The sequence below is a fragment of the Carex rostrata genome, chromosome 5 (genome assembly GCF_964058835.1).
Source record: "Carex rostrata chromosome 5, lpCarRost1.2, whole genome shotgun sequence".
NCBI classification, from domain to species: domain Eukaryota; kingdom Viridiplantae; phylum Streptophyta; class Magnoliopsida; order Poales; family Cyperaceae; genus Carex; species Carex rostrata.
This window is the reverse complement of record NC_135922.1, coordinates 1,262,078-1,276,194: the sequence shown is the minus strand read 5'-3', so window position 1 is coordinate 1,276,194 and position 14,117 is coordinate 1,262,078. Positions and strand designations below refer to the sequence as shown.

At 34.9% G+C, this 14,117-nt stretch overlaps 1 protein-coding gene and 1 long non-coding RNA gene across 6 annotated transcripts in view; both read right to left on the bottom strand.

The window, feature by feature from the left end:
* Positions 1–95: 95 nt before the first annotated feature.
* Positions 96–2,486, bottom strand: LOC144553996 (uncharacterized). 2 transcript variants are annotated; one of them, XR_013511502.1, is made up of 3 exons: positions 2,267–2,435; positions 358–2,146; positions 96–274 (listed from the first exon to the last, which is right to left on the bottom strand). It is a non-coding gene; the product is annotated as an uncharacterized LOC144553996 (long non-coding RNA). The 2 variants fall into 2 exon arrangements; XR_013511501.1 differs by having other exon boundaries at positions 358–2,486.
* A 9,381-nt stretch (positions 2,487–11,867) lies between these two features.
* The window catches only part of LOC144553992 (cysteine-rich receptor-like protein kinase 6), a 38,825-nt gene continuing 36,575 nt past the window's right edge, over positions 11,868–14,117 (bottom strand). For 2 of the 4 annotated variants that reach the window (XM_078302168.1, XM_078302165.1), the window contains exons 2-6: positions 13,626–13,756; positions 13,329–13,539; positions 12,686–12,923; positions 12,449–12,599; positions 11,868–12,337 (exon numbers count right to left, since the gene is read on the bottom strand). In XM_078302168.1, the coding sequence (XP_078158294.1) occupies positions 12,020–12,337; positions 12,449–12,599; positions 12,686–12,923; positions 13,329–13,539; positions 13,626–13,756 (1,049 nt within the window). In that variant the 3' untranslated portion in view covers positions 11,868–12,019. Of the gene's footprint in view, positions 12,338–12,448; positions 12,600–12,685; positions 12,924–13,328; positions 13,540–13,625; positions 13,757–13,841; positions 13,977–14,117 lie in introns of all 4 variants that reach the window. The other 2 variants (XM_078302164.1, XM_078302166.1) reach the window with 2 other exon arrangements.

Sequence of the window (14,117 nt, the reverse complement as noted above, 5' to 3'; positions counted from 1 at the left end):
GTATCCATGTGTGTGACGCTATTTTCATTTAATATTTTGTTTGCAATTTTATCCAGTACAAAATACCAAAAATCACACAATTTCAGCACATCAAATATCAAAATCACTATATTAATTTGATCAAAATAAACAATATTGAAATTTACACATTTTACACTTCCAAAATAATTGTCCTACACAACATATAATCATCAATCATTTACAATGCTCATGCATGAACACACACCAGATTTCATCAAAGCTCCTTCGAGTAGGGCACAACACTTTGTCGGAACTGCATGAAAGAATAGTTTCTGTTAGTTAAGTAGATGGTTTAATTTTTATTATAATTAATAATGTGTAATAGATGTAACATACCTTATTTGGGGACTGCATACAAGATCGTGTGATTTCTGCAGTTTAAAATAACTTTTAACATTTAATCAACACATAAGATTAATAAAATATAAGAAAGAAGTTGAAGTAATAGATATAAGTAATAGATACGAGTAACCATTGCCTTGTCTCTAATCCCACCCACGATGCATATTTGCCCGCTTTTACACCCACTGATCTCCAATACTGTCCCTGAACCTGCGGAGCCCACCCAGGTTCAGGGGTCAACATGTTATCTTTATTAATCTTCAATTTTTTTAAGAGGATCAGCATACACAATTATCTTTTTTTAATCTATGGTCATACAAAAAATGCATGCATCCTTCAAGGCAAGATAAGAGTTTTGCATTAGAATAAAAAACAGAAAAATAAGAGGCAACTAAAAGAACAAAACTGAAATGAATTTGGGTTAAATTTTCAAGATATAATGAACTGTACAGTGTGCACCATATCCTTATTTTGTGTCAGATACTACTTGATTTTTTGTGGGCATACTGATAACTGTACATATGCCTACGCGGTTTCCACCAGTTCAGACCAGAAGTACTTAGCAGGGACCCTCGTGATTACATAAAACAATTACCAGTACAGGTACACATAATATAACAAACAATAGGCATACTGGTACAAGAATAGGCGTTCAAATGCAAGATATAAATGATACCTTCTAGAAAATCAGAGATGTTATTTGCATGGACCTGTTGGGCATCATAAGCCTTCCTCTCGGGAAAATTCAAGCTAGAATGATAATGATCCGAACCAGACCATTAGAACTGATTATTTTTCTTGACACTCCCTTCACTTCAAATTATTTATGAGATTACTTAAAACTTAATACTTATTTCAGAAATAACGTCACTCAATTATGAAATGGGAGACAACAAAAGTTCTAATTAGAGCATAGCATTCATTTATGTTACAAACAGTAGCTATGTATCTCCATATACCAGTCCCTAGGCATGTGCAGGCATATTCATTTATGAGTTGGTAACAATGTTGGTACATCCAGTTTAGTTTTATGAGAAAATGTCAATAGTTGGTACCAGCGCAAATCAGGTGCAAGCTGTGCTCAACACTCTGGTACAGGAATACTAGTACCAGTGATGTGTCTCTTTGACAATTTTGAAAAAAGAGAATAAAAACATAAAGAGTACAGTCTAATTTACCAGTAAGCCTTGTACATAATTATTCCCTGGAATCCAGATTTATCAAAATATAAAGGTGTATAAAAATCACTTTTTCTTGATGAGAAAATACTGATCAAGAACTTCTGGATTTGCAATCAATTTGGTTAATTAATATTGAAAAAAAAAATAGTCATCAGAATTTAATAATCATCTACAAACATGTGTAGCAAACAGCAAATGATGTAGATAAGTAGATTGAGTTTAATAATTTAGGGAAGGTTTAAATTTGCTATTTGATTTTAAAAATTTAAGCTATAATTAATTAACAATAATTGCTACCATCAAAAGAAAGTCATACCAGATCCATCCTGTCAGCAACAGTTGTAAATAATAAATGACAGAAATTGCACAAAAAGTACATGTAAGAGATTTTTAACAAAGATGAAAAGAGGAAAGGTACTGATTGTGCATAGCAGCAAGCACACATAATAGTTCATACCCCAACAATACTAATTCATGCATTAAAAAATGTGTAGATCAGACTTAATATAAATTTTATCTAGGATGTTAAGTATTGATCTTGTTCAGGAAGGTGATAAAATAACCAAGTAATGATTGCAATACACAAAAACCTGCTACTTCATCTGCAAATGCTTAAAACAAAAGGCAATGATAAGTACTTGGATTCAATCGTGGTGATTCAAACTGTTGTAAAGATGAAGATAAACTAAAAGAAACATACAAAGAGAAAAATCGGTACTAACCTAGAGAGAGGGGCCGGCGTTGTGCTGAGCGGCGGAGGAAGAGGGGGACGAAGTTGCTGAGCGGTGGACAGAGAGGACCGGATTTGGGCTGAGCGACGGAGAGATCGATTTTGAAAACCCTCGGAGAGAGAAGGACGGATAGAGGGAGGGAAATGAAAATATCGCTAAGTGAGAGACGGAGGGAGATGGAAACAGCACCAAGAATAATTACGTTTCTCTACAGCCCTTTACCCACACCTCTCTAACCACGGATCATCCAATCCCACCGTGGATAAATGCCACCCTCCTTTACCCACTGCTCCTTCAATCTCAGCCGTGAGTAATAATACCCTTCATTCACGGCTCTACTATGAAACGTGTATATATGTCCGCTGACTGTCCCATTTTTTTATTGACACACGGTTCAATACAAAAATTTTCCGAACCGTGAATAATAACCCGTTTGTAATTAACGTTTTTGTACAGTGCGCATTAACACATAGAACAATACCACCGAGCCACAGACGTTACACATGTTACCCACGACTTCAAACCACACATCAATACAATCACTCACCCCACGTTCCAACCGGTATTGGGAAAACTGAGGGCCGTTCACCTAAAGCACTAGAAGGATTCAGGGCTCAAGGTCAGCTATACAGCTCAACCTTGCAAATTCGTCGGATCCAAGTCAGCCATACGGCTCAACTTCATAAATCCGCTCACACACACAATTCGTTGGATCTAAGTCAGCTATACAGCTCAACTTCGTAAATCCGCTCGCATACATAGTTCGTGGTGACTTTCAATCAAAATCAGATCATAATAGATCGACACAAATGGGAACCATACAAGCATGCAAATCATTTCATTCACCATAATTCGAGTTTAATTTGATTGGGCTATACAAATTATTTATGCAATTCAATGATACAACAATCAGGCATTCAACATGACAAACGAATAAACAATTTAATTTCTGAAAATAAAATATCAAACAAGTCCAAGAATCCCGAAACCTGTCCACGGTGAGCGTGTTGCGTACTTATAGATCAGACGTTTCGAAGTGTCCCGCAAAGTCGTGCTCGACCGAGCCTACGCCTATATTACACATAAACTTGGTTTAACCTCGGTTCAAAATCGAGATGTTCACTCGAGTTAGATTAGGGCTTATACTTTCTTATTCCTCTTTCTCGCTTAAGAATCTCTAACTTCTCACAATTTCCATTCGGGTCTTCTAAACCATACACGATCTCAATTTGGTAATAATTCATTAACTAGTTCACAATTTCAGTTCCCGTAACTATTCGATTTACCGATTGGTTAACTCTAATTTGGTCAAAATCTCAAATTAGCCGTTAAACGTTCTAGCAATACAAGATCAAGAGGCAACCCTATCGATTACAAGTCTAATCCCAATTTGGTTTTGGCACGAAAACCCTAAAAATCAAAGTTCAAAATCGAGAGGGAATCGGAGAAAGAATCAACAATAAACAACCAAGAAAGCTCGAGAAGCTGGTCTACAAGCAATCCGAACACAAATCTCGAGTTTAAAATGAAAACTCGAGCAATCGAGAAATCTGAGATTTTAGAGAGAAACGAGAAGAGAAAGGAATACCGAATAGGAGGGCTAGGAGAGATCTACAGCCACTTGCTCGGTTCCAACTTCAATTTCTCGCAACAATCGGTGGTTCGAGAGGAAGAGGGAGCTCTCTCTCTCTCTTTTTCTTCTCTCTTGGGTGAAATTCACAGAAAAAAATGGAAAAGAAATGAAGTGGGAGAGGAGGGAGCAAAGGAATTATGCAAATAAACCCTCCGCATCATCCAGTGTAGGTCGCCCACCCGCACTGGATCTGAGTGCGGACGCACTCAGTACTTGGTTGATATTTTCAGTGCAAAAACTAGTGTCGGTGCAGGTCATCCACCCGCACTCACCATCAGTGCGAAAACACTCAATACTTAGAGTCAATTTTCAGCAAAATTTGGAAAAGTCCGAGCCCAGTGTGGGTCAGCCTATCCGCACCCAGCACTTAGTCAATTTTCGAAAATTTCAGATCAACACAGAAATTCATGAGTGCGGACACACTGGCATCCAGTGCGGGTCAGCTCATCCGCACTCAGTACTTAACCGATTTTTCAGGAATTTCAAATCAACACAAGAAATTCATGAGTGCGGACGCACTGATATCCAGTGCGGGTCAATCCATCCGCACTCACAGAAATTCAGAAAGCAATTTAAGGAAAATAGAAACCAGTGCGGGTCAGTCACCCGTACTGACCACCAGTGCGGACGCACTGAGACTATAAAGTGTCAAAATCTCAAAATTTCGACGCGGTTTCGATTCACACTTGACGTACTTGTTTAGAGAAGCATAATCTAAGATTTTAAATTTCTATTTTGTTAGAACGATTTTCAATTCTTGCCTTTAAAATATTCAGAAATAAATTGTAAAAATTCCGTAACGTAACATACATACTGTTTATTTTCTCAAATCTCTTATGTACATTTGAGCATCTTTTGTATTTTTAATTTACACTAAATTGCAGTATTACAGTTCATGGTTTCAAATTTTTTTTTTTCATTTGGGCAAGGATTTTTGAGATAATTCCATCGACGGTGAAGAGGTATACTTTGAGGTATGCTAGCTATGTTTTCCTTGTCTTTCAATTTAAATAATAGATGTATCGAAGATGCACAAGCAAGGAATTAATGATATAAATATTTGTTCAGATTTTAAAGTTTGCACTGGTGGAGACGATAAAAGAGGGAGTGCCATACATGTGGCTGAATTTTATTTTGCTATTGCCACCAAAATTTTTCAACTATTGTACTTCTTTTTGTGTTTCATGAATTTTATTTTGTGTTCTTAATTAGTTTTGAGCTCCAATAAATCAATGGTAAATAAAAAAAATATTTTATGCTGGACAGCAAATATATATGGAAGCTGGCCAAATAAAAAAAATATTTTTTTTAGATCCAATATAACATCAGGATCGGTTGTTTGAAACAACTGATCCTGATAGTAACTATTAGGATTGGTTGTTTGAAACAACCGATGATCCTGATAGTAACTATCAGGATCTGTTTTTCCAAACAACCGATCATGATGGTAACTATTAGGATCGGTTATTTAACCGATCTAGATTAGTGTAGTATTAGTATCGCCTTGGTCAGGATCGGTTAAAATTCGATACTAATGTGCGTAAACTGTTAGTGTAATAATCTAGAAGTCAATAATACGATAATTGATTATATATAGAGCTTTGTTCATGAATTGGATGATTAATATCATTTTGTTGCCTTGAGTATTATTGCATTTATGGATCATTTCGAGTTCATGACTGAAATTGTGAAACTCCATAATATAGATGATATATACTCTTAAAAGGTCACTGACCAAGGTAATTAGCAGGAACACTAATTACCGCTGTAAGGTTAGTATGTGGATTAAATGATGGTCAAGTTTTACAGACCATAGACAAGGAGTTGTCATTTTAATCACATAGATATATGTTCCAGGAACATGATATCTGACAGACCCCGAATGAAACATTATACGGAATTGTGTTCGTGTCATTAATGCTTTCATTCAGTGTTAAGTTCTAAAGTATGAGGTATTAATCTTTCCTACTAAGAAATGTATATGTGTGATTGTTATCAAACGCTGTCGGTAAAATGCAGTTATAACGGTAGCTCTTCGGTATACATGGCTTAGCTGAGGTAGTGATGGTTTACCAAAAGTACTATTGTCCCTCGTATCTCTATACGAGCTATAGCATCACTGGGCCCCTTGATAGAGTAAGATTATCAGCGCGCAGTATGATTACAAGAGTAATAATATTTGATAATCTGCTCAAGATCAAGAAAAGATTAAGTTTAGAAGGATGACACACACCTACCTTGAAACTAATCTGATAGCTATGTGACAAAAGAACTGACACAAGTAAATTGTTTACTGGATCGTGATATTGTACTGTACAGCATCATCTGTGTAATTGGATGGTCATGATGTGTTGCCAGATGCCGCTCATGATTATAGAAGTTAAAACAGTTTTAACTCTATTTACCAACATAACACAGATCCTATTGGGTCACACCATATAGGAGTTAATCGGAGAATCTTATTGTGATTGATTATAAATTGGTTATGATCAATAATAAGATGGTTATAATTAATTATACGTGTTATAATTAAATTATAAATGTTATGTAAAAATAACAAGCAAAAACATTGGTTAATTTATAAACGTGTGTGACACGTTGTATAAAAGTTAACCGGTTAATTTATAAATGTGCAGGACACATTGTATAAATTACCGAAACAACAGCCGCAAGAAATATATATATAATTGTTCAGAATAATTATACGAATATTATTTGTATTCGGGCCGAGGGCATTCGGGTCTTTTCAGATTCGTCCTTATCCGCATGACATGTCATCGATCCTATTCAGATGACACGTCATCGATCTTATCCACATGACATGTCATCCTTATCCATTCAATGGCATATCTTGTAAATAGGCATATGTTGAGGGGTATTTCGGTCTTTTGCGAACCTCCTCAAAAGCCTATAAATAGAGGGGTGCATGTAGAGAGAAAAACCGCTAATTCACTTGTATCGTTTCGTGCAGAATCGAATCGGTATTTTCTCTCTTTCATAGTATTTCGGTTGAGAAAAGAAAGTTATACGTAGTTGACGTATAATCTTGCGAGTTGTTGTGAGGTATATTTACGGGATCGATGAATAGTGTTTTACCGAATTTCGCGGTATGTCAGTTTTGCATATTGATGAAACTGAGCAACCAAAAATTCGTGTTTACGGGTTTTCATCTTTTTCCCGTGAATAGTGTTTTTGCAAAATTCGGCGGTTTACGGTATTTCTGGCAGAAGAAATAAACCGCTCTCTGGTTAGTCCTGGTGGATAACCGATAGAGGTATCACACGTGTGATACTCCGAGTCGATTCCTTCCTTGGTGAGGCTCTACTCGCTCGGTCTGCATTCCAACTGTGATTTGGAAACAAGGTATAAAATATGCTATATTAATCTATTTAATTGGTAAGTAGATTAAAGTTTTAGAAATCAATCATGGAGTAGATCTGTAAAATGATTAAATTGGGTTTTGATGTCAAAGGAATACTGAAGGTGGACCGCCTTGGAAAGTTTCCTGACATGCCCCGTTTAATCCTTGGCTTAAGTTAGAAGTAAAAATTTTTGTTTTACGTTCTTTCCGCAGCTTAAGTCTGATAAGCCAAAATTGTATCTATTTAAACCTAGGGTTAGGTATGTAAATTAAGCCAAGTTTTGGTTAAATTAGTTTAAATTAGGTTTAATTAGGTTAGAAATGTCCAAAAGTTCAAGTTACTGCCCTAGTTATGTTTGTTTTACAGGTAATCAAGTGTTTGGACCTTAACGAAGCAAAACGGGTGAGTTAGCACGAAGAAATGAGCTTCTGCCAACATTTATTGCGGCCCGCAACGCACTGTAGCAGTCAGCCAAAAATAGAGTCTGAACTTAAAACGGCCATAACTTTTGACTCGTAACTCCGATTTAGGCTTGTGACCACTTTTTGGAAAGCTAACGAGAAGATCTACAACCTGAGAATATAAAAGGAATGTATTACGACCCGCAAGACTTTTATTGCGGCCTGCAAGGACCTCTTCAGAATTTTTCTGCGCAGTCTGTTAACTGCTACAGTACATTGCGGCCCGCAATGAATGTATTGCGGCCCGCAATTAGGTCGGTTCAGAGTCCGAATTTGCTATTTTTGGTTGGTTATTTCTAGGTTTTAGAGGGGGCTATAAATAGGGACCTGTAGAACAGATTGAGGACGTTTTTTAGGCATAATTTCTAGGGTTTTAACAAGGAAAAGCAAGGAAAAGCTAGAAGAAAGAAGGAGGAGGAAGAGATCATTGATCAATCGGTTTTATTTGTTTTCTTTCTTTCGGAACTCTTCTATTTTTCTTTGATTTGATTTGTATCTTAGCCATGACAGGCTAAGGACTCTTCTAGGGTAGATTAGGGTTGTACTTGGAACTTTTGTTATGATTTAGTTGGTTTTATTTTATATATTCTTGTTCTTTATTATGATCTATTCTTTATTTTAATTGATTGTGAGGACTTAATCGAAATCACATGAAATCCTAGGATTTGGTATTTGCAATTGAGAAATTGAATATTAGGTCCAGACCATAAGGAATAGGGTATTTGATAGGCTAAGTACCGAGAGGTGACACTTGTCTTATACGGGCTTTACCTAATAGTTTAGAGAATTGTGCCAAGTACCGAGAGGTGAAAGATAGTTTTCTAGATTTATTGGGACAGTAAGAACTTAATGACTTTAGATTAGGGTAGCCAAGTACCGAGAGGTGACGTTTATTCTAATTTAAAGATGGTATTAATATAGAGATATCCCTTTGTACCTACAACACCCAACTGTGCCTTCATAACTAAAATAACAAATTTAATAAACCAATTAGTCATAACACTAGTGGATATGAACCCTAAGAAACCCTAATTTCTCATACTTGTTAAAAACTCAGATTTTGCTTTAAGACTTTAGTTTAATTCAGTTTAATCGAAACCAAACCAACCTTTGAACAAACAAAAACTTTTTTTTACTTTCTTTTACTAAATTAAATTGTTAGGTTAGATTTGATATTCCGACTTGTCCCTGTGGAGACGATCCCTAAGTACTACTCGACAAGGTTGTACACTTGCAACCGAATTGAGTGTAATTTAGGATTTATTACTTGCATTGCATAATTCACATCAAAGTCTAAACGGGTTTTGGTTACAGCACCGGAAAACCCCAACATAAACAACCGATCCTAATTCCAGTTTTTCCACTTGTGGTAGAGTCGACAAACATACGACAGGTGGCATAACTGAACGCAGTATAAAAATGTTGTTAACTAACGGGCGAATGAGAAGAAAATTTACACTAGTAATTCATTAATTATAATTGTGCATACCTAATAAATGGCCTTCAGTTTAGTCGCAAAGACACATGATCTCTATATGAGAGATTATGGGTTTGAAACTCAGATAAAAAAATCCTTTGTTGTTGTAATAATAAGAATATTAAATAGTTGGATGGGATGACCTCCAACATTTATTGAAAATAATAATTGTGCATACCTTTTGGCTGGGGAGGGAGCTCAAGTGGCAAGGCAGGGCGCATTGCATCGATGAGAGAGAGATTAAAATATTGATAGATATCATTACCAGGGTTCTAAATTGCTAGCTATAGCAGCGCTATAGCTTTTCCGGACCATAAATGCTAAGCTATGAGATAAAATTGCACTAACTCAGCTACGACCGCTATAGCTATAATAGCTGACCACTATTACCGCTATATGAGACCCGCTATAGCTACCGCTATGCTACATGGTTTTTTTTTTTTGCAATTTATATGGACTTCTGTACTTCTATTCTTATTTTTAATGCTACATGGTCTTCTATGATAAGTATACTAAACCAAACTATATGCTTCTATTTTTATTTGTGATTTATTTTATCATTCTATATCGAGAAATATTTAAATACTAATTCTTCATTTTGATTACTCTTTTTATAGTATTCATTTGTAAAATTATTATCGTTCGTTTCAATTGAAAGTTGATTTTGATTATTATTATAATTATAAAATGTTTAAATATGTATATTGACTTCATTTACCTTATAAAATTAATTGCTCTTTGTAGAGATGAATGAGAGGCCATGTTTGTGGCTTTCTGGATTGAAAGCAGGAGGATTATTTGCTCTTTGATAGAGCAATTATGTGTCAGAACTCAAGAATATATGGTTGTTAAGTTGACACATACTTTGCTCCTTTGAAAGTTAAACCGTACCGTTTTTTTTGAATAGTTTTATCTGTTGAAAGTTGACTATAACTCTATTTGCTCATTCTATAATAAATTCTTTGAATGGTTCTATGTGTATTTCATATTTAAGTATATTTATTTTAATTTTAAAAAATATTATTTAGATTAAATGAAATTGTATATATAGTTTTTTTTTTAAATTGTGCGTGTATTAAATTTCTGATTTTTTTAATATATTTATTTTTGAGTTAGGCTAATATGACACTAGTGTTATATCAAACTAAATAACACCACATCTTAAACCCTTAGATCTGCTTTAAGATTCGTACAAAATGAAGTGCTTGAACAGTAAAAGCGGATAGTACGAATCTTAAAGCAGATCTAAGGGTTTAAGATGTGGTGTTATTTAGTTTGATATAACACTAGTGTCATATTAGCCTAACTCCTTATTTTTATCTTTAAAAAAAAAACCATTTAATCAGTTTTTTCTGAGAATTTCCATATTTCATTGGTCCACAGATTATATATGCGGGATCAATATTGTACTTAGATGTTAATATCCATTATGATTTTTTCGAGAATATTTTGGTGGGGTATCCTGTGTTTGAAGAATTAGTGCTATAGAGCTGTTATATCGACTTCATTGAGATATGTTTCAACACTTCGGAAAAATCTGTTCTTCATAGTTGTAATTATATCGACTCCATTGAGATATGTTTCAACACTTTAGAAAAATATGTTCTTCATAGTTATTATATCGACATTATTGAGATATGTTCCGTTTAGCTTAATTAGTTAGTTGTTGTGATATAAAAATTTTGATTAATTAAGCGATCGAAGACTAGACGCTAAAATTTACTTGTCAACTGAACCCAATTGAAAAGTTGTAAATAAAGTCAAAGTCATTTGAATAATCGTCAGACCCACCATTCTACCAACCTTGTTATATATATTTTTCTTTTATTTTGGATTTCGATAAAATAGAGATGCAAATATATATTATTTCATTTTGACAAGGGGTAATCAACAGATATAGCCCATAAAAAAGGTTTTTGTGAAAATGAAAACAATGCCAATAAAATGAAGTGGGTCATGGGTTGAGGGGTATAAGCCATCTCCAAATCAAAATGGGCCCACATTTCCAGCCCAATTTGTGAATATTTTCTCTCCAATTGACATTTACAGAATCCCCAAAACATATTTGGAATTTTGGATCAGGCTGCCAAAGATTCTAATTTGCCTTTTGAGACTTTGTGTATTTAAAAAAAAAAAAAAAAATAAGATTGAAGCAAGAAAATCTCAAATTCTGAATCGATCGATTGTTGCCATTATTGAGAGAGATTTGGCGAGAAGGGGGGAAGTTTCAATTTGGCAGAATGGATATTTGGCGGGAAGGAGAGATTTGGTGGGATGGAGAAAAACCTACATTCTTGTGCAAAGGTCGATCTTGTCTCTTTCTTTTCTATGTTCTTTTTGAGCTATCAATATGTACATTGCAAAGTACCATAGCTTCAGTCTACTTAGTTATGTATATATTGAAATTTAATTATTATTTTTTTGGAACTTTTTATATCATTTAGCTCCCCCTCATAAAATATCATTTGTCTACTTGTAGCCTAGTGGTTATAATTTCTCTTGTGGTTGTGGAGAGCTTGTATTCAATTCCTACCAACAACATATTATTTAGTTTAATTTTAGCACCCCATATCATGAATTTCTAGTTCCGCCTATGGATCAACAAGAGCAAAATTTATATTATTGAACATGTATAACTTTTGCAAGCTACTAAAATATCTGAAGCGTATTTATCCAAGTACTTTATCCAAGAGAAAAAAGTTAAAGAAATGGAAAATGTGCCAGCTAATACTGACCTTATTTTACAAACCTCAAGTATTAATTAACATACTAAATCACCATAGCAGAGCATTTCTAACCTTAATTTTCAATCTACCTAGGTTCAATATCAGTAATTGAAACCTCATTTTGTGTCATGGGGACAGACTTGCTTGAGGAGTCGGTGTTGCCTCCTCCACGTATACTGCTCTTGGCAATGCAAAATGCAGGCTTAGATGGAGTCTGGAAAGACATTGTTTCGCTACTAAGCATCACGACCACGTTTGACATAGTTGGTCTGTCTGCTGGGTTTTCCTGGACACACAATAGTGCTATCTGTGTACATCTCAATAATTCACTCCTCGGATAGTGCTGACCTAAAGACGGATCTGCTACTTCTGTAATGGTACCATTGGTCCAGTGCTGCCATACCTATATATATATATGTTATGGTAATTAATTTCAGTTTTGTTATTATATATACATGCATTTCCTTTGCTGATTATAGAATAATAGAGAAAGAAGATCAGTGCTACTACTTACAAAACTCAAGAGATCTTCGGTCTCATCATTCTCAAAAGTACCACTGTTCTTCTTTCCAGTTATAATCTCTAAAACTAAAACACCATAACTGAAAACATCTGACTTAATCGAGAACTGTCCTCGCATTACATACTCCGGGGCCATATATCCACTACAAAAAGTATGGATATCGTCGTCAGTTTTATTATGGTAATTTAATTCAACAATTACTGCACTATATAACTGTACATTACTTACAATGTTCCTACAACTCGACTTGTGATCTGTTGAGTTTGGTCTCCTCCAAAGAGTCTAGCCAGACCAAAGTCAGATATCTTTGGGTTCATCTCTGCATTGAGCAAGATATTGCTTGCCTTTAGATCTCGGTGAATAATTCTTAGTTGAGAATCTTCGTGTAGATATAACAGCCCTCTAGCAATTGCACAAACGATCATGTACCTTTTTTCCCAGTCTAGTAGGTGCCGCTTCTCAGGATCTACACAAGTAGATAATGAGGACCTTATTTAGGACTATAAATGTACATTTTCCAATATTTGAACTACTGTATATAGCAATCTACAATTTAATTATATAGTATTAAGTATATATTCCCAAAACTCGATCGAAATTTTCAAATAATTAAAGCCAATAATGCCAACCTGACAAGCAAAATTAACATAAAAGCATAGTATATTAAGATTTGGTTGGCAAGGGACAATGGGGTATATGTTTTAACTATTTTTGTGAAGGCTAATACCATACTAATTGGTTTGGGTCAAACCTAAGAAATAAATTGAAATTCACCAAAAAGTACATTAGATTGCTTAATGTTATGGCTGTTATTCTAGAATTAGGAGTCAACAAATTAAAATAAAAATTTCTGATAGAGAGAAAAATTTACCAAAAAGTATTTGATCAAGACTTTTGTTAGGTACATATTCATAAACAAGCAATTTCTCTTGGCCTTCCAAGCAAACACCAAGAAGTCTGACAAGATTTTTGTGTTGAAGCTTTGCAACCAAAAGTAGCTCATTTTTCAATTCGCCTAGTCCCTGGCCGGAGCTTTGAGAGAGCCTCTTTACTGCTATTTCTTGGCCATCAGGCAATACACCCTAATGGAAGAATAAAAGATGTAATTAGATACAATAAATGTCCAGATAATAAGTAATGAAGTTAATTTGAGTATATATATTCATACCTTATATACAGCTCCAAATCCACCTTCACCAAGTTTGTTTTCCTCTGCAAAATTAATTGTCGCAACTCTTAATATAGAGAGATCAATAAACAGTGACTCGGCACTTTTGATCTCCTCAGGATTACTCCCATCTGTACATTGACACCAAATTCAATCAGCATGTGTTGAGCTTACTTGAGAAAAAAGTCAATCAAAATAAAAATTTATCTTTCTTACTCAGCAATGGTTTTGTCATGAGCCCTGATTTTCTAGTCTTTAAGAAGCAAACACAAAGACCAGCTATTAGAACAAAAGCAAGGACCAGTGGTATAGTGATTACCATAATTGTACCAGTTGAAGTTTTCTTCTTGCCTACATGGGGGACAACAGACTGATGAATTAGGAACGTATAAGGGTTCATAATTCAACTTAAATCAACTTGAATCATGTGTTCAAATAAAATTGTGAATGTATACATTTACGGTTCATTCTGAACGGACGTATTCAATATCC